The sequence below is a fragment of the Schistocerca americana genome, chromosome 2 (genome assembly GCF_021461395.2).
Source record: "Schistocerca americana isolate TAMUIC-IGC-003095 chromosome 2, iqSchAmer2.1, whole genome shotgun sequence".
Classification (NCBI taxonomy): domain Eukaryota; kingdom Metazoa; phylum Arthropoda; class Insecta; order Orthoptera; family Acrididae; genus Schistocerca; species Schistocerca americana.
Window position 1 is genome coordinate 665,101,212 of NC_060120.1, and position 25,940 is coordinate 665,127,151.

At 41.5% G+C, this 25,940-nt stretch overlaps 1 protein-coding gene across 1 annotated transcript in view; it reads right to left on the reverse strand.

Annotated features, from left to right (window-relative positions):
* LOC124594824 (platelet glycoprotein V-like) overlaps nucleotides 1–25,940 on the reverse strand; it is a 126,941-nt gene that overhangs the window by 38,499 nt on the left and 62,502 nt on the right. Inside the window, exon 2 of the mRNA XM_047133267.1 lies at nucleotides 11,952–12,149. Coding sequence (XP_046989223.1) covers nucleotides 11,952–12,149 — 198 coding nt within the window. The remainder of the gene's footprint in view (nucleotides 1–11,951; nucleotides 12,150–25,940) is intronic.

Sequence of the window (25,940 nt, forward strand, 5' to 3'; positions counted from 1 at the left end):
TCTAGGTAACATTTCATATCAGACTGATAATGTCTCCAATTAAAAAGGCGTAAGCATATCCTTTACCAGAGACAACAAGTTTGGACAGAAGCTACCCCACAACGTCAGCACATGAAACACACTTCATCACACACGTCTGTACAAAATTGAATATTTGGACTGTGACTGCTTCTACATAGGCCAGACAGGCAGATCATTTCAGATTAGGTTCAAAGAACACATGGTAGCACTAAAAACAAAACAAAAAAATACCATATATCAGCAATAGCCACCCACCTGCATGAAACAAAACACCATGTTAACAACACAAGTATCAGTATCCTACACATCCAACCAAAAGGCAGAAAACTAGACATCCTTGAAACACTCCAAATACACAAACACCAAACAAAATAACCTGAATCCATGTTAAACGACAAAAATGATAATATTTACAAGAGTATCATCTCTGTTTTAAGCAACTGCCTAAATCATTAAAATTGCGCCCCACCCCCCCACACACACACCCTTGGTATTTACCATAAATATTTCGTTATGCCACCACGACAGGTGCCAAGAGTACAAGATATTGACCTCATTCACATATATATCATCACAACAACAGCTTGTACCCCTTATCAGCTTGATCCTATATGTACATCAACTACTGGCACAAATTGTACATTCATCTTCATATTTTAAAGCATTAATCAGCCTTTAGGCAGTTATTACATGGAACAGATGTAATCTTAAGAACCGTTGCCAAGTAAAGTTTGCTCTCATACAATCAATCTTGCCACCCTCTCTCTCCCTCTCACTTTCTCTTTCTCTCCCTCTGCCTCCAGCCTTTCAAATCTATCTATTAATTCCGATCAAAACTGTAATTTATGTATAATTTTACCGCTGTAGCCAATATGATTACTGTACTTAAAGTTTGTAACATTTCACCTGATTGTATAAACGAGTGTGAAGTTTAAAAAGCTATTTTAACTTGTCGAAATCGGGTTTATATACCACCTGAAGTATTTATTCCAACACATGTATTCGACACCTCAAAACAAACACCTCCAAATCCCTAAAAAAATTCTGTAATAATGTTACGATGAATATTCCTTGTACTTTGCGATAGTGTTTTCCCTTCTGCTATACGATCCTTGCATCCAATAGTTTCCAGGCACCATATTTGTTTACTAAGTATGACAGTATACATTTGATGTGTTACGCTGGCCTGTGTGGACGAGCGGTTCTAGGCGCTTCAGTCTGGAACCGCGAGATCGCTACGGTTGCAGGTTCGAATCCTGCCTCGGGCATGGATGTGTGTGACGTCCTTAGGTTAGTTAGGTTTAAGTAGTTCTAAGTTCTAGGGGACTGATGACCTCAGATGTTAAGTCCCATAGTGCTCAGAGCCATTTGATTGGTTGGTTGGTTTTGGGGAAGGAGACCAGACAGCGTGGTCATCGGTCTCATCGGATTAGGGAAGGATGGGGAAGGAAGTCGGCCGTGCCCTTTCAGAGGAACCATCCCGGCATTTGCCTGGAGTGATTTAGGGAAATCACGGAAAACCTAAATCAGGATGGCCGGACCCGGGATTGAACCGTCGTCCTTCCGAATGCGAGTCCAGTGTCTAACCACTGCGCCACCTCGCTCGGTGAGCCATTTGAACCATTTGATGTGTTACGACAGTGAAAGGAACCTGTGACCACTGGAGGCACTCTATTTTACTTATTTTATGTTTACCGTTAGATATACGTTTAATTTTTTGCCCAAAGAAATCCAAAACGGTGTTCTGAAATAGTGTTTTGTTTTCTCCACTAGACAGTGCCACAAGTCCCCCCCCCCCCCCCTAAAATCGTAACACAACACACACACAAATTCCATATTAATAAATGTAAATCCACCTGATGATGGAGGTTTAAATCTTTGAAACGCGTCGTGGAGATAAATAAACAGTAACTGTTAACAGTAAACTTGTTGTTTCATTTAATGTCAGTAACAGCCACGGTAAAGCCTAACCTAAAATATTCGCATTTAAAGGAACACAAATGGTTGCAAAACGAAAGCGTGGACTGTGAACAAATAGTGAAGGTGAGAACGAAGTCTATCGCGACAGAACTTCGAGCTTTCGACGATTTCCATCATCGCTATCGCCATGAGCAACTGACTGTAAGAGCTGGTGCTGTGGTAGCCTTATATAGTCCAAAGACGGAATCTGATTCGTCGGTACTTCGTCATGCTGTCGCGGATGGTGTCAACGTCAGTGCTGATGGAACCACCGCTCCCATCGTAGAGTAAAAATTGCGACGAATATCAGTGGCTCTTCTCTGCATCCAGAGCTCGCTTCCATGCACAGCTACGATTATATCCACCGTCATGGTTGAAAGTTTTCTCACACATTCTTATTTCTGCAATTTCTTTAATTATACGAGTCCCATTATGTGGTAACCCGGAACAAAATTTTCGTTTCGTCAAACAGTATTTTTTGTTTGTTTGTGAGGCTGTGCTCAGCAACTGCAAATTTTTCCAGTTCTCGATTTTTAATACGCTGGTGATGTTCTGCACAGTGATCGGAAACGGTACGGATGGACTGACTGATGTAACTGCTTCCACACTCATATGGGATGTTGGAAAAGCAGATGCTAACCCCTGTTAAGGACAGTTTCGGCCTCAGGATTCTTGGGATTTGCAACATCCCATGTGAGTGCGGAAGAAGTTACAATGGTCAGTCAATTTGCACAGTTTCCGATCACTGTGCAGAACATCAACGGCATATTAAAAATCGAGAACTGGAGAAAGCTGCAGCTCCCTAGCACAGCCACACAAACAGACATAAATTATTGTTTGACAAAACAGATGTTTTGTTTCAGGGACTCTTATAATTCAAACGGTTGTGGAAATAAGAATGTGTGAGGAAACCTTCAACATTGACGGTGGATGTAACTGTGGCTGTGCATGGAAGCGATCTCTGGATTCAGAAAAGAGTCATAGATATTTATTGCAATTTTCAAGCTACGGCGGGATTGGTGGCGCCACCAGCGCAGATATTGACACCATCTGCTACATCATGACGTAACTACCGACCAATTAGAAGCCGTCTTTGAGCTCTATAAGCCATCTCAGTAGCCGCTCTGACAGTCGTTGCTTCTGACGACGTCGATGGTGGAAATCGTCGAAAGCTCGAGGTCTTACTCTGAATTGACGCGGCAAGAAATCCGAGAATGTTTTAGACTAAATACTCAACGTGTAGCCGTAAATTACACTCATACAGAGTATTTCTCAAATGAACGTAAAAAATGAGAGGGCTGGTACAGTGAGTCCTAACAAGCAACTTCCACATAGCAACTCATGTCCGCATCCCTTGGCTTTCAGTGCTAGGTGTCATTCAACAGCGTCTCGCGCCGCCGAGTAGATAGGCATACAGCCTACCATCCGAGTCAACATGGAAGCAGGTCTGCTGGGCAACTTTTTCAATTTCTTTGTGACATCTAGGTAAAAGAGAGGTGGGGTAGGTATTTCATGGCCGTTATTTGGAAACAGTTACAAAAACTGCTCCAAATTACGTCCTCCCGCTTGAATGCACGTCGTGCAACGGTATCTGAGTGACTGTCGCACACTTTCAAACACCTCTGGCAAAGGGGGGATTGCATCAAGGGCTACCATAATTCGCGCTATCAGCTCTTCATCCGTCTCGATACGTGTTTGGTAATAAACAGTTTTCAAGTGTCCCCAATGGTGTCAAAACTGCGCAATGTCCAGGCCACACCACCGGCCCAATGCAACCTATCTACTCGCAGTTCTCACCAAAGGTCTCATCCAAATGATTTCGCACCGACTGAGCGACGTGCAAAGATGCACCATCATGTTGGTACTACATGCGCTGAGCGGGGCATGTTCCAATAACTCTGGGAGCGTTTCCCTTAACCTTCCATTGCTCGCGACACTCGACATGCACATGATTTTCCCGCTTTATTTTGTCAGAGTGGGCGGACTGACTTCGCGCCATTTTCAGTACCTTTCTGTTATCTCTCTATCCGTTAGTTTCAGCCATCATTGGCTTTCAGTTACGCAAATTGCACTGGTTATGAAACATTATTATATTGTCGTCCGGATGAGCACTAGTGTACATTACTTTATTGCTTTCCTAGCTTCAGTACAACTTTCATGTGCGTAATTTTAGACATATGTAAACCAATAATAGATTATTTGCTTTTTATTAGAATACTTACCAATGAAAAAAGCAAATATTCGCTATACATTTAGTTTGTGCAGTAAATGTGAAGCGCTAAAAATACCTAGGTGAGAATTTATCTGAGATCCTGACGTATGGTTGAAATAGCTGCATGAGCTGAGTTATGAATATCGTGACTCAGACAACGAGGACTGTGTACATGACAGCGGTTACGTTTCAGGAACGGGACAAGAAGTGTCGGAAAATGATGAATTTGAATCACAGGAAGAAGTAATTGAAGAGGATGTATTTCTTTTAGGAAAAAATCGAATAGCTAAATGGAGGAAAGTAAACGTGCTACCAATGTTAGAATAAGATCTTATAATATTATTACACATTTACCTGTATCCAAAAATGAAATTCTTACAGCAAAGACGGAAACAGATATTACGAAGTTATTCTTGAATGAAAATATAACATCCGTTATTGCAACATGTACTAATATTTAAATTAATAAAGTTCGTGTAACGTATCTAGGGGAATGGATGATAGAAAAAGATGTTATAGAGATCAGAGCTTTTATTGGTTTGCAACTTCTGCGTGGATCTCGGGAATGTTCTAGAAAGATTTAGCAAAACTGTGGGATATCTCAAAGGCAACGGACATGAATGATGCTACTTATGCATGAGTAAAACCCGATTCAGATTTTACTTGAGATATCCCAGGTTTGATAGTATTCTTGATAGAGGTGTTGGCAGAAATAATGACAAATTGGCTGCTATCTATAGGCACTGGAACTGCTTACGAAAACTTGCCAAAATATTTATCACCTCGTGTTTACCGCATTACGTTTTAGTATTAAATGTATCGTATTTAAATAAAATACTTCTAAAACCATTCATATACACCGTTCAGAGAGTCCAGATGCACCGCTGATGTTCTGGATGACACTTGTCACCCGTGCGAGTAACCATGTCACGAATTACCGCGCGAGTAATGGAGGGTTAAGAAGATTAAGTAACAGTTTGGCTTCAGTCGTCAGGAGACCATGTATGGACCACACAGATTATTGCCTATCAGACCAGCCCAAAAGTTGATGGCGAAACGCTCTTGGTGGCCACAAACAAAAACGACGTGGGGATTTTCCCGTGCCCACACGTGTTGATTGTGGCTTTTGGGCATACCTTTCTTTGTAAGGGATGCCTCATCCGTAAAAAGTACAACGTGTGGGAAGTCAGGCTGAATAACACACTTCTTCCAAAACCACTGGCAGAAGTTGATGTGACGTAGAAAATGTTCTGGATTAATCGCTTGACCTTTCTGAAGGCGGTGAGGGTGCAAATCATTTTCATTCCACACACGCCAGAGCGTGAAATGGTTTACATTCTGTTATATCCTAGCCAGTAATGCCAACCGAGCCCGCTGCCAAAAGGTTGGCAGCATCAAAGTCCGGACGCCGTCCGCATAAGCAGTGCCAGCGATACAGGAAATCGCCGCAAGTCTGCGCGCGCCACCGCTGACTTCTGGGTTCTTAAGCGCTGGAGTCGCGAGCGCTAGGACAGTTCTGTATTCGCCGCTCAGTTGGATACTCGCCACCGAATTGTGTACTTGCTAGTCAGTTGTATGTTCATCGCAGCAGAGTTGTTGTTTGTCGTCAGCCGACGCTGACCTAGCTGCTCCGACTCGAACTAGACAGATCTCTGTAGACACGGAGTTCACTACTGTGTTACTGTATCTTCGTTAATAAAGATAAGTACCGACTTTTATTTAATCAGTGTTTGGGTTTTCATCTTTCTGTTCACTATAACAGCGGACCGGTCGGCCCGCTATTAAAAGTGTGGCGGTGACTTCGTAAGCCGTTTCTACAGCGAATTGCTTGTCGCTACGAACACCGCCACAAAACATTCATTTCTCGAGCAGCACTCCGCAAGCTTGTTGAGAGCGTGTTCTGCAGCAGTGCTGACGCCTCCTCTTCAAATTCTGGTGTACGCACTGTGAGTGCCTTCGCACCTGTATCACAAAATGGCTGCATCACGTTTCGATATAGGCCCTAAATGCACATGCGCCATTATGATGCCTTGTTGCCGGCTGGAGTGGTCGTGCGGTTCTAGGCGCTACAGTCTGGAGCCGAGCGACCGCTACGGTCGCAGGTTCGAATCCTGTCTCGGGCATGGATGTGTGTGATGTTCTTAGGTTAGTTAGGTTTAATTAGTTCCAAGTTCTAGGCGACTGATGACCTCAGAAGTTAAGTCGCATAGTGCTCAGAGCCATTTGAACCGTATGATGCCTTGTTAGTGGACAACTCTCCTTAAGTGCACTTGTCTCTCTTAGGGACCTGTGGATGGCGGTGGGCGGGAGTGGATGTGACACTCGACAGTTCGGAAACTGCTGAACGTTCAACTGCTGAGCAGCGTGAGCATTTCCGTCCACCGCTCGTAACCACAATGCATGTCTACTCTTTCACTGCAAGAAAAGCGCTCCATTTCCCGTCCGCTCCGCGCAGTACCAGACACAAGAGTGTCCCCATTTGTTGATACACTAACGGAGGGTGAACCAGACTGTGCAATGTGCACAGGTGCCGCCCTTTGTGCGACATCATTTGAACCAGACGTCTGAACTGCAAAACACAACGCGTTCGCGTCCCAGCAAATGCCGGAAGAAACTCCACGGTGTTGTTCCGCCTGCTACCATTTCAACTCGCACGGCGGGCTGCATGCCTACCTTTCCGGCGGGGCGCGACGCTGTTAAGTGCGGCCTACAGTCGAATGATAAGGGATGCGGACATGCGTTGCTGGTTATAATCCATTCTACCAGCCTTATCATTTTTTGCATTCAGTTTAGAAACACTCATCCTGTAGATACGATGGAAGACATAAAATATTTGCACCCATTGTGGGTTCTATTTCATAACCCTAACCGAGCGTGGTGGAGCAGTAGCTAGGCATTGGAATCGCATTCTAAAGGAGCGAGATTCAAATCACCGTCTAATCACCTAAATTTAAGTTTTGCGTGATGTACCTAAATCTCTTAAGACCGATTTCCTTCCCCCTTCTTGTCGATTTCGGACTTGAGTCCCATCTCTAATTATCTGGTCTTAGCCAGGGCGTTAATCTCTTACCTTAGATCCTACTTTCATTTATTTATCTTTAGCGCTTTCTATAGCACAGCTAACATCAGCTGATACTCTGTGACATGTCAGCACTTACATTCATTCAGGATGTCACATACACTGTTGGCCATTAAAATTGCTGCACCACGAAGATGACGTGCTACAGACGCGAAATTTAACCGACAGGAAGAAGATGTTGTGATATGCAAATGATTAGCATTTCAGAGCATTCACACAAGGTTGGCTACAGGGGCGACACCTACAACTTGCTGACATGAGGAAGGTTTCCAAACGATTTTTCATACACAAACAGCAGTTGACCGGCGTTGCCTGGTGAAACGCTGTTGTGATGCCTCGTGTAAGGAGGAGAATTGCGTACCATCACGTTTTCGACTTTGATAAAGGTCGGATTGTAACCTATCGCGACTGCGGTTTATCGTATCGCGACATTGCTACTGGCGTTGGTCGGGATCCAATGACTGTTAGCAGAATATGGAATCGGTGGGTTCAGGAGTGTAATACGGAACGCCGTGCTGGATCCCAACGGCCTCGTATCGCTAGCAGACGAGATGACAGGCATCTTATCCGCATGGCTGTAACGGATCGTGCAGCCACGTCTCGATCCCTGAGTCAACAGATGGGGACGTTTGCAAGACAACAACCACCTTCACAAACAGTTTGACGACGTTTGCAGCAGCATGGACTATCAGCTCGGAGACCATAGCTGCGGTTACCCTTGACGCTGCATCACAGACAGGAGCGCCTGCACGAATGGCAAAACGTCATGAATCCAGGTTCTGTTTACAGCATCATGGTGGTTACATCCGTGTTAGGCGACATCGCGGTGAACGCACATTGGAAGCGTGTATTCGTCGTCGCCATACTGGCGAATCACCCGGCGTGACGGTATGGGGTGCCATTGGTTACACGTCTCGGTCACCTCTTTGAACAGTGGACGTTACATTACAGATGTGTTACAACCCTTGGCTCTACCCTTCATTCGATTCCTGCGAAACCCTACATTTCAGCAGGATAATGCACGACCGCATCTTGCAGGTCCTGTACTGGCCTTTCTGGACGCAGACAATGTTCGGCTGCTGCCCTGGCCAGCACATTCTCCAGATCTCTCACCAAATGAAAACGTCTGGTCAATGGTGGCCGAGCATGGCTCGTCACAATACGCCAGTCACTACTCTTGATGAACTGTGGTATCGTGTTGAAGCTGCATGGGCAGCTGTACCTGTACAAGCCATCTAAGGTCTATTTGACTCAATGCTCAGGCGTATGAAGGCCGTTATTATGACCAGAGGTGGTTGTTCTGGGTACTGATTTCTCAGGATCTATGCACCCAAATTGCGTGAAAATGTAATCTCATGTCAGTTCAAGTATAATATATCTGTCCAATGAATACCCGTTTATCATCTGCGTTTCTTCTTGTGGTAGCAATTTTAATGGCCGTAGTGTATATTATTGACAAAGCTCGGGATGGTGTTGCTGAGGAAAACTCTTATTAACATATGGAACAAAACAGTTTTAACTGGAGAAATCGCACTTAAAATATACAAAAAATGCAATTCTTATACTACTGCAAGCATTTTGAGGTGTATAGTTCAAAGACATTCCATCTATTCCACGGATAGATCCTCAACAGTGAAGCACTTACTACCATAATCTTGAAAAGAATTTCAGGGGGATATCACGAAATCTGACCAAAGTATGCGATGCCAGATGTCATAGATACTCCACACTGTTTTCTGATGTTGCGTAACCAAAACAGTTGATGTGTCCTCACAAGAAAAAGTCGCTAGGTAGAGATCCAGTGAGTCGGGTGCTTATGCCACAGAACCACTTAAGCATTTCCACTTCATATGGTTAACAGAATTTAAGAATTCTTGTAAGACAACATCTGTAGTTGAATGGTTAGCGTTGCTACCTTCTGTGCGGAAGGACTCGTGTTCCATTCCCAGGACCTCCTCACACTTTCTCAGACCGCCCTTCCACTTTACAGTCAGTTCTTTCACAACTAGTGTCATGGTGTCAATGGTAGCCTGGTCAAAGGCACATGTGACCTTAATCCCACTGCAAGCAGACGGTTCCCAATGGTCACTAACGGCACAGCTGCAGCAACATATGTTTGGATTTCGTTCGTGAATGATGTTCGGTCGGTCACCGCTTCTCTCACAATATGTTGAACTTGACGTGCGTCTGTACTATGCGGACGTCCACAACTTCGCCCACATGTGTGGGAATGTTCCAAAGACCACTGCTGAAAGCAGCGACACGCCAATAATATATTGCTCAACAAATGCACCAATCCGTCGGTAAGTCCATCAAGCTTCCTATAGGCCCACAACGCGACTCCCTTCAAATGGTTGAATCTGTTCAACAGCAGGTCGTACCCGTCGGTGGGCGTGACTATTTCCTAGAATGAATGCTACAACGACTGTTCAGCTCTAAAATCAACACAGTAACTGCCTATAGAATAAAAACACAAGGCGCGCACTAGGCTTCCAAAACGCCATCCAATCGCCGATGACCGTGATAAATGCATCACTAATTCTACAAGCCATCAGTATGCACATCTTACACCCTGGTACCACTGAACAGAGTCGCTGAGGCGGATGCATTTTTTCTGTCTGTATATATCATCAGCATTCTCTGAATGGAACCCAACTGACATATAATCTGGACCGGAAGATTATCCCTTAATGATTTAATATGCTTCGACACACCACAGGTATTTGCTTTCAGCAGCTGCTCTTGATTCGAGATCTGGAATATTTACTGTATCTACTTAACGGATGATGGTTGAAACAAGGTGGTTATAATAAGTGGACTAATAATGGTAAAGAGAGTTTTTCTCGCTAAATGAAAATGAATGAGTATCACTCATCCTAATCTGAGATTAAAAAATTGAGTTCATAGTTCTGGAGTAGAGCAAAGTATCAAAGCGAATCAGGAACTGCAGAATAACCAGAAAAGAAGAGAATCCAGGCGTTTGAAATGTGATATTACTGAAGATTAAGTTGACTGATGAGACAACAATCCAGCAGTTCCCTACAGAATCGACGAGGAAAGAAATTTGCGGGAAAGACTGATAAGAAGAAGTGGCCGGATGGTAGGACATGTGTTAGACAGAGATTGGAATATATTCAAGAAATGATCGAAGAAAATGGGAGTTAAGTGTTACTCTGAGGGAAGAGGTTGGCACAGGAGGGGAAAACGTGACAGGTCCCCAACGCCAAGTTGCAGTGTCAACAAGCCCAAATATATGCTGCATCTGTCGATGTATGATTACATTAGCTGACGTCAATAAATATGGATGTGGGGCCCGAACCGACGCACTACGTTTATCTCCTGTGAGAATTAGCTCCCTGCTGTAGTCATTCAGTAACAGTCAACAGTATCACCCAAATATGGCGTATAAGTTCTCCGTCGAAATATTATCAGGTTTTAGCAATATCACTTGCAACAATGGTTACCAATCTGTGGAGCGCGCCGACCTGGGTGTGGAAGGACGGGGGGGGGGGGGGGGGGGGGCGGCTGAGCGATTCGATTTATAGGAAGGGAGAATGGAGGGGGCCCCAAAGAACTCTGAACAAAACAGAAACATGCGGTCAGGCAGGTCAAAAACTTTATATTCTTATAACAGTAGCGAATGCATTTTTTGTAGAGTTTGCATCATCGGCACTGCCTGGCAAGTCACCAGATTACTGGTGACAACGCATTCTTCAGTCTGCCCATTCTTAACTCAGTAGTACGCCTGCTGTGCTCTGTATAACTAACTAGCATTTTTATCGGTTTTGTACAATGAGTGAACATTTCTGCTAAACGAAGGTTGTATAATCGAGAATATATTAAGTATGGGTTCACGCTTACTGACTGGCAGTGGAAATATAGCAAGATCGCCCTTCACAACTGATATGCGTGCACCTCCTGATGAAATAAAAGAGGCTGCAATTGAAATGTGATTCATGTACCAGACAACAGTTTCAACAAATGAGGTTGGAAGAATTTTGGGCCAATTCACTTCCTGTTCCTGTGGCAAAGGAAACCTTAAAAGTTCTCGTACAGTTCCCATCTACATACCTATATGAGACAGGTTTCTCGACACTAGCCATCATGAAAACCAAATATCACAGTTGCCTGAACGTAGAGAGTGGCACTCAATGTGCTTTACGTGGTTTGAAACCAAATATTGAATAGCTGCTTACAGAAAACCCGTTTTAACTGTCTCATTAACGTTCTGAAATTTTCTTGTGACTTTCATTAAACAAAAAACGTTAAATTTGAAAAGTGTTGTTCAAGTGAAAACAGTATCATTAGGCATTCAAATAAGACATTTCCATTTTGGCTACCTAGTCCTCTGAAACACTAATGGGAACCCTATTGGGAACCACTGATCTAATGCAAGGCCAAAGTAAAACAATATCTCATAAACGCTGTAACGTGCAGATCCTGGAAGCCTCAAATCAGTACGTATTGACCTCAAACATTAAATTTTTATTTGTATTACTATTATTGTTGATCATTGATGACATAGTCTCATACAGGTAACTCCATGAATTTTAAGAACAGTGTAAAAACCACTTGTTCAGCTAAACTAATGTCAAAATAAATCTCGTTTGAAAGTTCCCCCCCCCCCCCCCCCCCCGTCCACCCAATAACAAAAAGTGAACAAGAAAATAAAACACTGACCTGACTGAAGGTGTTGGGGCCGACAGACTTGAGCTTGTTTCCACTGAAGTCCAGCTCCGTGATGTGCTGACTTACGCAGTCAGGGATCCTGAAAAGCCCGCGGCCCGAGCAGTTGGCTGTCAACAGCCCGCGGCTACATGGGCAGTCGCGGTAGTACCACGAGCAGTCACCAGGGGTCACCAGCAGCGCCACCGCCGCCTGAAAAAAAGTTTGAACACACGAGTGGTAGCACTGTTTATTGGCGACTTTCATACAGACAGTGTTACCACATTTTATGTCTATATTCGTGACACAATCAGACTAATGACGTTCTACAAACAGTAAGGTGTCTTGTTAAAAAGGAAAGATAGGCTTATTATGTTAATGGAGCGCATCACATTCAGGCCTTGGGGCTAGTTGCGAGGGGTCGCGGGCCGGGCGGGCGAAGTGACGGTAGGTGAGTGCACAGTAGACTTGGCCACTGTTTCTACGTTTCGATACAGTGTATCGATACGTGGAACAGTTTCAGTGTTTCGGAACTGCTGTGGTTCACTGTTTCGAAACATTGATATTTCATTCCTCTCCTGTCTCGGATAACCGGACCAGATTCGATCTCGAGCCAGACACAGAAACTGTATCGTTGTTTCAAAATAAGACTGTTTCAGTCCACCTGTGCTTGGAACGGGCTAATTGTATCGAAACAGTGATGTTTCATTCCGCTCTGTGTCCGACTAGATTCGGGCTCGGCACAGGTACTGCAACACAACATACCACTTCAAGAAACACATTCAAGAGTGTCGAAGTCTTTTTGACAAGCAATAGAATGAAGTTTAAGATATCCGAAAATAAAGCTTCGTTTCTAGCTGACTGTCCTACTCCGAAATGGCGTAACATCTGCTTTATAAACACTAACCAAACAATAAAACAACGCATACTATTAACATTCAAAATAATAAATATGTGAAAATGATTCAGTTAAATTACACTTTTTTATAACATACGCTTCTCTGTTCATGTACAGTAATCATATTAAGAAACGCAAGTAAGCCCACAACATTTTGAATAAAAAAAGGCGTAGAGTGACCGTTATTAGACATATACATAAATTTGATGCAGGTATAATTGCAGGCAATCTGTTTGACATATCACTGACAGTGTAATGGTAAACGGGAAGGGCTGGGAAGCATGGTGAATTTATATTAACGATTCGAAACACCTTGAAAGACAAATTTTTTTCTGTTATATTTTGTTATATATTCGAATTATTTGGCGTTATTTGTGAGTCTATACTCACTGTGCGTATTATCCACAATGATTCCCTTTGTGTGCATGGAAATTAGCAGGATGGGTATATTACCCATACTAATGGAATGTGGGAATCCTAGTAGCATATCCGTTGGTTCTGCAGTTTGCTCCCACCCCCAGTTCCGTTCGTGGTGGTTCTTCTTTCTTCAGCTATGGTTGTCCCCAACCAATTGAAAAGTATGAAAGTCACACGACACGAAAGCAGCGCATTTGCTGCAGGAAATACGAAACTGCCAAGACCCCTAAGTGATAGTTTCATACTTTCTGCGACATGATTAGCGCTCTCGCACCTCATTTGTGTTTATATGGACATTCTTATACAGCAGGCATTCAAGATGATAAAATGTGTTTATTAGATTACAAAACACAAACTGTTTCACTGTTTCGAAACAGCGTATCGAAACATTACATTGCACTGTTTCATTTGTTTCGAAACAGTTACGTGTTTCGGTTTGCCCATCTCTAGTGCACAGAGTACTCTATCTCTTACGTTCTACCCATGGAAATTAAGACATCCAGACATCTAGCAAGATTCCCATCTGACAGGTGTTAACATTTTGTTAACGTAATCAAGCGTAATGTACAGTATGGATTCGCATATGCTGGTGGGTATCGACAATTTCATTTATAAGATAATAAGTTCATACAAAACTGTTTGTACTGTTTGTACTGTTTGTTTCGTGTTTCACTGCTTACGTTTTATGTGATTAGAATAATTTTGATATTATTTGGCATGAAACAATATAAATTTTATTTCCACTCATTTTTTTATGTTTATGTAAATAATTTGTTTCAGTTAACCGAAGTATTTATTTAATTAGATTCTTTGGCTGAAAATATAATCATTCTCACTTCTTTCACACTTGATTCGAAGAACAGTGGCAGAAGACGAGTCGTGTGAAGTTGTTTGTAAAGAGTAGGCATGTTTTGCATTTAGTTGGAGTTTCTAGCTCATGGGAGCAGTGGTAAGTTATTTTTTCCAGCCAGTTGTTTGAAGAGTTTAAGTACATGGAAGATAAAAATTGAACATCTATGATCATTTCGTAATTATTGATCCATCGAACTACTACAATCCTGTTAAGTTTCAGGTTTCCTCGTATAGGAAAGGGGACAACAATCGAACTCTGAAGACAACGAAGTCAACGTTTACCAGCTAAGTACCACCTACAGAAACTAATTAATGTGAGAATGTCCACTTTTAAAATTCTGCAAATTGAAATACTTCTGCAGTCAGATTTGTCAATAATAGTTTGATCTTTTATTGAAAGTGGACATGTTACAAGTATGAATGTAAGAAAAACGAGTTTCATACGCACAAATTTCAATTCACGGCAAAAAGAATACTATATTCTCCGTAAAAAAATAATGACAAAGTGTAATACCAGGCACTCGATCCACAGGGAACTGGCTTCCTTCTTTTGCGAGTTGTTCACCGCTCCTGATTACTGAGATGGCTACTATGAACAGAACAAAGGAAGGTGAGAAAATAAACAACTCTTGTGTCGCACTTGCCTTCTTTATTGCTTTCTTCGACCTATTGCTAACAAGCTGGACATGAAGCACATCTGTGCTCTTTGAGATAATCACATCCCCTTTGTGTAATTAACAAAAGCTGAAGCATTGTTTTGCTTCACGTAACCCAGCACTCAAACTTTAATGACAGGAGACTTTTGTGCAGTACCTTGAAACAGACCAGATAGGTCACTTCAGTGAAGCGTGTATCGTACGGAAACAAAGTTCGACGCTCAATGGATGGCTGGAAACGTAGTAGAGAGCGAACGTTACGACTGCAACTAATGTGAACTCAAGCCAGTACCAATGAACATAGCCTAAGCCGTCTTAAACACATTCAGGGTGCGAATAGAAAGTGCAGGTGTAGAAAGTAAGCAGAGCTGTATTATAGGTTTGCAGACAGAGGTCTCAGCAAGATGCGAAGTACCGACCCAGCTACCAGGGTGGGAATTTATTTCCTGTAGCATGCCAAAGGCGGTCCCCATGAAAGGTGTTGCAACTGCGAGAAGTGGAACAAACTATCACACGTACAATATCACTACCACTCACTGCGTCTCCCTCCACATCGCTGGAGATGGAGTGATGGGATATTAGAACTTTGGTAGCAGGGAACTGCGGTGATTTTTACATTATGTAAGAATAAAAAGTACCAGTCTGTTCGCATCGAATATCGCATAGTTTAACAAGGGTTCCTCCCCAGCAACCATGGACCTTGCTGAGCTTATGTATCTCAATACAGATAACAGTACCTTAAGTGCAGCCACAACGGAGGGATATCTGTGGAGGTGCCAGACTATCCTCTGGTTCTAGAAGAGAGGCAGCAGCTTCTTTAATAGTTGTAGGGGAACAGTATGGATGATTGACTGATTTGGTCATACAAGATTAGGCAGCATGGGCTCGCAGTGCTGGTACCGCAAACGGCCGGAAACAAACTCTGCAGGCGTTACTTTTCCCCAAGAGCTTGTAGCTCTACTGTATGGCTTCCTGATGATATCCTCTTGTCTAAAATATTCCGAAGGTAAAGTAGACTCAATTCAGATCTCCGGTGGGGACTGTTGACGAGGATGTCATCATCAGGAAACACAAAACTGGTGTTCTACGGATCGAGCGCAGAATGTTAGATTTCTCAATCAAGTGGGTAGGTTAGAAATTTAACAAGAGAAATGGATAGGTTACAGTTAGATACAGTGGTAAATAGTGAAATGCAATGCAGGAAGAACAGGACTCCTGGTCAGGTCAATATTGAGTTGTCAATACAGAATGAAATAGAAGTGATGGAAGATTAGACTTAATAATGATAAGAAAACAAGATGTAGGTAAGATACTGTAACAGCATAGCGAGCGGTATATTGTGCTCGAGATAGACATGAGGCCGACACTCACCACAGAAGTACGAGTTTATATACCAAACAGCTACGTAGATGATGAAAACACTGGAAAACTGTATGATGAGGTAAAAGAAATGATTTAGTCAGCAAAGGGAGACGAAAATGTAGTTTTTATGAGCGACTGGGATTCCGTAGTTGCAGAAAGAAGAGAAGGAAAAAACAATAGGTGAACATAGGCTGGGGAAAGGAACGAATGAGGAAGCCACCTGGTAGAGTTTTGCTTAGAGCACAATTTAATCAAGGCTAACACTTGATTTAAGACTCATGAAAGAAGGTTGTATACGTAGAAGAGGCCTGAAGACTCGGGAAGGCTCCAAATTGATTAAATAGTGGTAAGGTAGAGATTTTGGAACCAGATCTTGAATTACAAAACGATTCCATGGTCAGACATGGGTCTAGCCATGAAGGATTGGTCAAAAACTGCATATTAAGGGAAGAAATTGCAGCAAGGTAAGAATTTAAGGAGATGGGATCTGTATAAACTGAAGGAACCAGAAGTAGTTACGAGTTTCAGAGGGAGCATTAATCAAAATTGGACTGTAACAGGGAAAAGCATTCAACGGGAGACGAATGGTTAGCTTTGAGAGATGAAATAGGAATGACACCAGAGGTTCAAATAGGGAAAAGATAAGACCTAGTAGAAATTCTTGGATAACACAGGAGATACTGAATGTAATCGACGAAAGAAGAAAATGAAAAGTGCAGCATGTGAAGCAGACGAAAGGAAATCAGACGTCTAAAACATGAGATTGACTGAAAGTGCAAAATGGGTAACCAGGAAAAGCTAGAGGGCAAATGCAACGCTGCAGAAGCATATATAACTAAAAGAAAGATAGATGCTGCCTACAGGAAAATTAAGTAGAGCTTTGGTGGAAAGAGAAGCAGCAGTATAAATATCAAGAGCTCAGGTGGCAAGTCAATACAAATCAAAGAAGGGAAAGTTGAATGGTGGAAAGAAAATATGTGGAGGGTCAGTATAAGGGGAACAACCATGAGGAACAATATTGTACAAAGAGAAGAGCAAATAGGTTAAGATGAGATTTGAGATATGATGTGAGAAAAATTTGATAGAGCGCTGAGAGTCCCAAGCTGAAAAAGGCCCCTGGACTGAAGACGACATTCCTTCAGTGTTATTGAGATCCTTGGGACAGCCAATCATGATAAAATTATTCCACCTGGTGTGTAACATACATCAGGAATAATGTAATAATTCCAGTTCCAATAAGGCAGCTGTTGTCAGGTATGAATACTACTGAACCATAACTTTAATAAGACTTTGCTGGAAAATATTGACACGAATTATTTACAGCAGAACAAAATAAAATTAGAAGCTGGTCTCGAGGTAGTTTAGCTTGAGTTCCCAAGAGATATAAGAACACGCCAGGTAACACTGTCTCTACGACCTACCCTCAAGACAGGTTGAAGAAAAATAAACCTACGTCTATAGCATTTGAAGAAAGCTTTTGGCGATGTTGATTGAACTACACTCATTACGATTTTGAATGCAGTCAGGGTTAAATTCAGGAAGTAGAAGATTATTTGTGACTATTACAGACACCAGACTGTAGTTATAGGAATCTAAGGACACGAAAGAGAAAGTGCAGTTTAGAATAAACTGGAAGTAGGGTTGCAGGCTACCCCGACGTTATTCAATCTATACACTGAGCAAGCTGTGAAAGATACGAGGTTGAAATTTGGAAAGGGAATTAAAGTTCAGAGAGAAGAAAAAAATGTAATAACTGAAATGTACTTGCAGTAACGAATACGAACAACCATCAGCTGTTAAGGAAATGATCATAATGAAAATCTGGGACTCCAACTTTACACAAGTCGCCGCCTTAACCGTTTTGACTGCCTGTGCGCGATACAAGACCACACTGTAACTTCCATACATCGTTGTTCCCGGGTCACAAGCTGTACTCGTACGAAGGTTATGTAATTCAGGTACAGGGGTGGACATTTAAATTGTAAGTCGCTGCCTGGAATCGGCGGGTAAATACGATACTATAGCTCCTGTGTTGTTAAGAAGAACGATGCATTGTTCATTGAGACATGTATGCATACATTTCATTTATTTCATAACGGCTGTAGTCACCGCAGTGCCCCTTCCTTCGAACATGCATACATGTACGTGGTTCTTCTTAACAACACAGGCATTGCAGTATCGTATACAACACAGGCATTGCAGTATCGTATTTATGCGCTGATACCAGGCAGCGTACTTCAATTAAAATGTTCTCCACTGAACAGGAATTACATAAGGTGCGTACTTGTATGGACAGTGTCTTGAAAAAATTCTATGAGATGAACATCAACAAACGTAAAACAAGGCTAACGGAGTGCAGCAGAATTAAATCAGGCGATTCTGAGAGAATCAGAGGCACTAAAAGTAGTTGATGTGTTTTGATATTTGGGCAATGACGCCCAAAGTATAGTGGATATAAAATGGAGATTGGCAACAGCAAGAAAAGTATTTCTGAACAAAAGAAACTTGTTAAAATCTAATAACAATTTAAACGTTAGGAATTCTTTTCTCAAAGTATTTGTCATTAGCGTAGCCTTGTGTGGATGTGAAACGTGGACGATAAGCTGTTCAAGCAAGAGAAAAGATCTTTTTGAAATGTTTCGCTATGAAAGAATGATGAAGATTAGATGGGCAGATCGAATAACAAGTCAGGAGGTGTTTCCCTGTTGTACTGCCACTCGCAGTGCCGCCATGATGCAATTTTTCTTCGTTAATTATAACAACGATTGCAGCCTGCACTCCATGGACAACATACCTTAAAGTGTAAGTCGATATTGTTTCCTTCTAGTTAAAGCTGCCAATTCTAGATAATCAAACGGAACGAACATTGTTTTTTATACCGTGCTAAAATTTTTGAGTGTTTGGAGATGACAAATAGCAAACTTAGAGCACTGAATGCCTTTATCCAGAGTCACAATCAGCTGCTACAAGATATATGGGTGGTAACCAACAACTGGTGTCTGTTTACAAACAAAAAGAAATTACGAGGTCTGCCTGTAAGAAAATGCTAACGTATCTCTTGTGCGCAGCTGGCCGTGAAGTGGAGGACCTTCCGACTGATCATGGCCAGTGCCATGGAATTTTAGAACTTCGCCGTCACTGGCGTGCTCTTATCAGCAAGGCCCTTCTTGGACCACGTGTTGACTGCAAGCTGGGACCCGACGAACTGCGAGCATTGGTGCTGACGTTGCCATCCACGTGACACTATGCGCTCTTAACGAGTTGAAAACGAGAGAACGAGGTTATATCTCAAAAATTCTATCATTTTATCACTCTTCGTCATTACAGCTGGGCTAATAGAGAAAGAATCCGCTTAACTTCTGGAGAGGGGCGGTTCTGAGGAGGACAGCCGTTCAAATCCCCCCTCCCTCCCAAATAGAGTTTCGCTCTACTAGAACTACGATATGTATAGTACAGTACATAAAGACGTAGTAAATGGGACGATTACCGGTAGTACTGGTAGCATGGGTAGGAAAAAAAACATAAATGAATGTGTGAGAGAGAAACTGGATTCCAACGACTTCTCTTTGTTTTTTGGTTTTGCACGTAAAGAGAAGTGCGCATTGTTCAGTGTTAGTTCATTGTGTATTTTATATTCTTACAAAATATAAATTGCGTTTTATTAGTAATGTAACCAAAGAAATTGCTTTTTATGTAAGTACAGTTTACAAACACATAAAAATATATGTGTAATTATTGTTATTTATTCTGAACAGAACGTTCCAAAAGCATGAGTTTGCTGTTATTACTGACAAGTGCGAAAGTTGTTTATGAATAATAGAAACTTGTTTTATATAAGCTCGACGAAGTATCGAAGCGATTTCTGAAATTTATTGTTTTGCTTCTTTTTTAATTTTACCTTTTTTATTAAGGAGATTGCGTTTTCTAGCGCTATACGATAAATCAATACTGTTTTAATATCTTTACTGCAACATCCCTTTGTTTCAAACGTGAATGTAGTGGGAAGAAACCGTAATAACTGGTACAATGGGACATCTTCTCTGTCATGCACTTCCCAATACTTTGCAGAGTTTAGATGTGGATGTAGATATCAACAATTTTCGGATAAAACCTGAATTAAACATCGACAGTTTCAATTGTTCTATAAACAACAGCGTGGGGGCCAACAATCTAGAACAAAAATATTTTGTAGGTTACTTGGTTCTTTATACAGTCCTAACTCAGTTTTCTAGACGGTTCACTGCTTCCAATTTCTAGACGAACCTAGTAAGACCTTGATCGAATATGTGGTGTCACCGCCAGACACCACACTTGCTAGGTGGTAGCCTTTAAATCGGCCGCGGTCCATTAGTATACGCCGGACCCGCGTGTCGCCACTATCAGTGATAGCAGACCGAGCGCCGCCACACGGCAGTTCTAGAGAGACTTACTAGCACTCGCCCCAGTTGTACAGCCGACGTTGCTAGCCATGGTTCACTGAGAATTACGCTCTCATTTGCCGAGACGATAGTTAGCATAGCCTTCAGCTAAGTCAATTGCTACGACCTAGCAAGGCGCCATTTATCCTTTGCTATGTATCTAATGAAGCATGTACCGTAACAAGACCAATGTTCACCAATTGTGGATTAAAGTTAAGTATTCCAGCAGCTACGTACTTTTCTTTATAGCATTAATTAAGTATCCTGTTTCAGACCTCACGCCATCCTGCGTGAGTTTAAGTGCGTGCCTTTCGGTTACCCGTCACTGTGGACTGGCTGTCTTGTCAGTCCACAACAGAATATACAAACAAAGCGATCGAATTGAGGTAACGCGCGATAGGTATACAACACACCTAACGTACAAGTAATGTGTTTACTACCTCACGTGACCAGTACTATTAGGAAAACTACCACTCACTTACGACAGTTCACCGTAGTGGAGGTGTACAGTAGTTTTACAAATATGCCACCTGAGTATCCAGTATCCATAATTAATTTACCATAAACTGCTTAAAGCTAATGCCGGGATGTCTCCTTTGAATGGGAACAATCAATTTTCTTACCCAGTTCCAGCTTGTGCTCAGTCTCTAATGACCCCGTCATAACCAAGATCGCATTCGGGAGGACGACTGTTCAATCCCGCGTCCGGTGTAGTGGGACGAAATTAAGCGTCACCCATCCACCAAAGTCAGCCCAGTTTGCAGGTGACTATAAGTTCAATTTAGTTTTGTTTATGTGTTTTCTTATTATTTGTAATAGATGTGAATTATCTAAAAGTTTGGATTTTTTTTTATGTGTTTCATGTACGGAGAGGGCGGCGCATCGAACGGGGACAGCATCTTCGTTGCCGCGACCAGAGAGGAAATTGCTGGCCGCTATACGTCGCGGGTCGACAGCCAAGGAGCAACAGAAGATCCTGGAACCGAGTTGTTGCGTCGTGCTTCTAAAAATTAAAATTGAAGTTTTATACTCTTTTTGTACAACAATGACGTCATATAGAGCTTAATCTTATTGAAATGTCAGTCACTGTCTGTCAACGCTCAAGTTCACATCTGTATGTGTAGGAAGCTAATAAAATAGTGTATGCTACTAAAGTTGAAACACGTGTCTTGAAGATTTATTTATGAAGAGTTATGTGAACGGATTAATAATATATTTGACAAGATTATTGATTCAGACAGCGTTGGCCGAAACTTTGAATCTAAAAAGTTTATTTAATGTGTGATTCTGATATCGATTAGATCAAGATAACGTGTGTCAATATAATTTCTGAGGAGAAACAAACGAAATTTAAATTCGGAAAAGTTACAAAAACCAATTGGCCCAAGTGATGTAATTCTTTGCATACGACTCAACGGATGTTTTACAGTTTCGTTCAAGAACCATCCTATGACAATTTAAAAGAATATGAATCATTTTTAAAGTGGGTTGTAACTGACGTAGGTGACGAAGTCTGCACATGGTCATACATATATAAAACGAAAAACTAATACGTCGTTACACCACACCGTGGCGACCTTAGAAACAGGACTTGTGTGCAACTAAGGCACACAGGTACGAAACAAAGCATCAAGAGTCCTTCGGAAATCAACGCGAGTTTTCGTGGAGCCTGCACCAGCCAGCGGCGACTTCGCAGGTGTGGGCAACTGACGGAGCGCAGCCAAGCAGTACGGTCACGCAGTTGTTCCACGAGAAGGCGCGTCTGTTGGGCAGCAGCTGAACGCTGCAAAACCCGACAACCTTTTTTCTCCCTAAACTAATAGGCCCAGTACGTCAGCTGCGGGGCGTTCCTCCGGCGGGTATTAGAGGTGTTGCTGAGGGCTTCGCCTGTCTACGGCGGTGCCGGGCGTGGTTGCAGCCAGCGACGTTTCCGGTGTTCGACTCAGCGTCCTGCCGGTTGCGGAAACGGGGTCGCAGCATCTCAGCGGCTGCATCGACGGCTGTTACATCTGCAGCCCATAGCAGCACACTGATCATCGAGAACTACAAATTACAATATTAAGTGTCCGGTGAGTTTGTTTCAAGTTGGAAGTGGAGCGTTGTATATAGGGAGTGTGCTTTTATAGGATTGTTGATTCCAAGTCTGCGTGTGTAAATAGTTAATATCTTACAATAATGTCGGGAAGTGAAATGTCAGACGAAGAGCAATCTATGTCCGATAGGAGCATGAGATCCCTTTTTAGGGCGATCGCTAAATTAAAACAATCTAACGGGGATTTTCTAGCTGAATTAAAACAGTCTAACGAAGAATCTATGGCTAAATTAAGACAGTCTAACGAAGAATCTATGGCTAAATTAAGACAGTCTAACGAAGAATCTGCTGCTAGATTAAAAAAGGAACTAAAACAGGAATTAAAACAGTCTAACGAAGAATCTATGGCTAGATTAAAACAGTCTAACGAAGAATCTGCTGCTAGATTAAAAGAGGAACTAAAACAGGAATTAAAACAGTCTAACGAAGAATCTATGGCTAGATTAAAACAGTCTAACGAAGAATCTACTGCTAGACTTAAAGGGGAGCTAACAAAATCTACAGACAGGTTGCAGGAATATCTTAATGAAACCAGTCGAGAATTAAGTGATAAAATAGAGTCTTCTAAAGTTGAAATGCAGGAAAAATTAGTAGGACTTAGTAATAAGATGGCTGATAATTGTAAAAGGTTAGAAGAACATATCCTGGTATCGCGCGAGGAAAAAGCTCGCATGCGAAACGATATCACTGACTTAACCGAGAGACTAGATAGTGTCAATATCTTAGTTGTAAATGAAATACAGAAAAATAACGATATGTTACGAGATGAATTTTCTATGCAAACAGAAACTGTTCGCAGAGAATTATTGAAATCTATTAAAGAGGTCTCTACCAAACCTGTAGAGATTTCTTCAATAGATAATGTAGAATTAGAGACATTAACTCATCAAGTAGAAAAGGACCATACCGAAATCGAAAACATGAAATCTTTAATTACTGAAATACGCAGTAACCTTGAGACTGCCAAAGATAATAACATTGATGGAGGTACAAAGCGTTCACATCGTGAGCACAGTGAAGAATCGATATTAGCCAATCGCGTATCCAATACAGAAATGCGGATACAGGAAATTACTAGACGGTTATCGGAATTAGATAATAACGAGAACATTTCAGGTAGCAGAGGTAATAACATAATCAGAGACAACAGTCGCATCGAATTTGCTAGCTCGGACGACAACAATATGAATAAAGCAATCACGGCAAGCCAATCCGATGCAACTCCGTCTCTGCAATCTAAACAAAATCCGACTATTTCTCTCGCAGAATGTCTGGATGACATAACGACAAATTCAAATGTAGCAAGTCGATTTCCTGTATTCAAACCAGGAGGCGAACTTCACCCTATAATCTTTATAAAAGCTTTTGAAACATCACTATCTCCTAAATGGAGTAATGAAAAACGCATTCAATTTGTAATAGGACATTTAGAAGCAGAAGCTGCGGAATGGGCAGTACTGCATAGAACTGAATTCAGGGATTGGGATGATTTTGTTAAGCAGTTTAAACAAAATTATTGGTCAAGAGGAAAACAGCAACACTTAACTTTAGAGTTGTTAGACCCTCCTCCATATTCTAAACGGTGGGGAGGTTATAGGAATTATTTTGAATGGCATTTAAACCGTTCTAAATTAATTGAAGAACCAATTATTGAAAGTCATTTAATACGAGTCCTAATTAGTAGGTTACCGTATTACGTAAAGGAAAGAATGATAGAAAGAGAATGGTCACAGCCGTGCGAATTGTTAGGATATTTAGAACAGTTAGATATACTTAATAGAGAAAGGGAAGACGAGAAGTTTAGATTTGGTAGAAATGACAATCCTCGAAACAATAATAATAATTCAGAACCACGAAAAGCTAATAACAACAATCATAGCCGGTTCTGTTATATAAAACGTCAATCTAAAGATAAAGAGAGCCAACAAAATCGTGGTAATAACTCTAAAGTGCGGAAATTATACAATAACGATCATGAGATAAATCATCCTCAAGTAATTAATGAAGGTCAAGTGGTAGGTGACGTCATCATAGAAAGTTCGGAAAACTAGTAAAGTCCTTTAGTACGGGTCAACTAAAGGGAACTATTGGTCAAGATTATACAAGACCCAATTGCAATTTATCATTAAGCTGCCAAAAGGACGGTGACTGGCAACAAGATTTACTTCAGGAAGACAATCAGATAAGGGAGAATGTAACATATAAACCCGTTATTAAAGGTTATATTAAAGATACCGAAGTAAATATTATAGTTGATTCGGGTAGCGAAGTAAGTATTTTATCCAAAGAATTATTTCAGCTTAAAAGAAAATATTGGAATTTCCCGACTTTACCTGTAACTGGGGTGAAAATTATAGGAGTTACTGGTAAAAGAAGTCAAAATATTACTGAGGAAGTTTATGTAACTTTTGAAATTGCTAAACAGTTAATTGCTCACTCTGTACTCGTCGTAGCCAACTTAAATGTGGCCATAATTTTAGGTATAGATTGGCTGTGTAAATATAAAGCTATATTAGATTTTAAAGACTCTTCCTTAACCATCCATAAGGAGGCATGTACTTTTAAAGTGAGGTTCTCTAATAGTCAAGTACCTGAAAATTGCTACGAATCCTTACAGATTAAGTATGCACCGATCATGAATCTATTAACAGATTTTAGTGATCTTGAGTATGCAGTATACCAATGTCAGGCTAGTAATAGTATCGAAACCGAAGTGAAAGAAAAATGTTTATCTACGAATTGTCTATCCGAACAAGAAAAGGAAGAGTTGGAATCTTTGATGTTAGAATTTAGAGCCGTCTTCTCAGATGAACCGGGGAGAATTAAAGATTACGTTTGTAAACTTAAGATTAAAGATAAAAAAACCATTCTTTAAGAAACCTTATCCCATTCCAGTACAATTCAAAGAACCGGCTAGTAGAGAAATAAGTAAGATGCTAGAACAAAACATTATCGAACGATCATGTAGCGCTTTTAACAGTCCGTTGTGGGTAGTTAAGAAAGCCACTGGTGGGGTACGACTAGTTCTGGATGCCCGGGAATTAAATAAAATTATAGAGATGGAAAGAGACAGACCTATTCCTATGGAGGACGTACTTCTTAAGATTGCTGGTTCTCGTTATATGAGTACAATGGATTTAACCGCCGGCTACCATCAAGTAACATTACACCCGGATTCACGGCAATATACGGCTTTTCTTTTTGAAGGCAGATCATATCAGTTCCAAGTTTTACCTTTTGGACTTAATATATCAGTGTCAACTTTCATTAGGGCATTAGATTCTGCTTTGGGTCAGCAATTGTTACAAA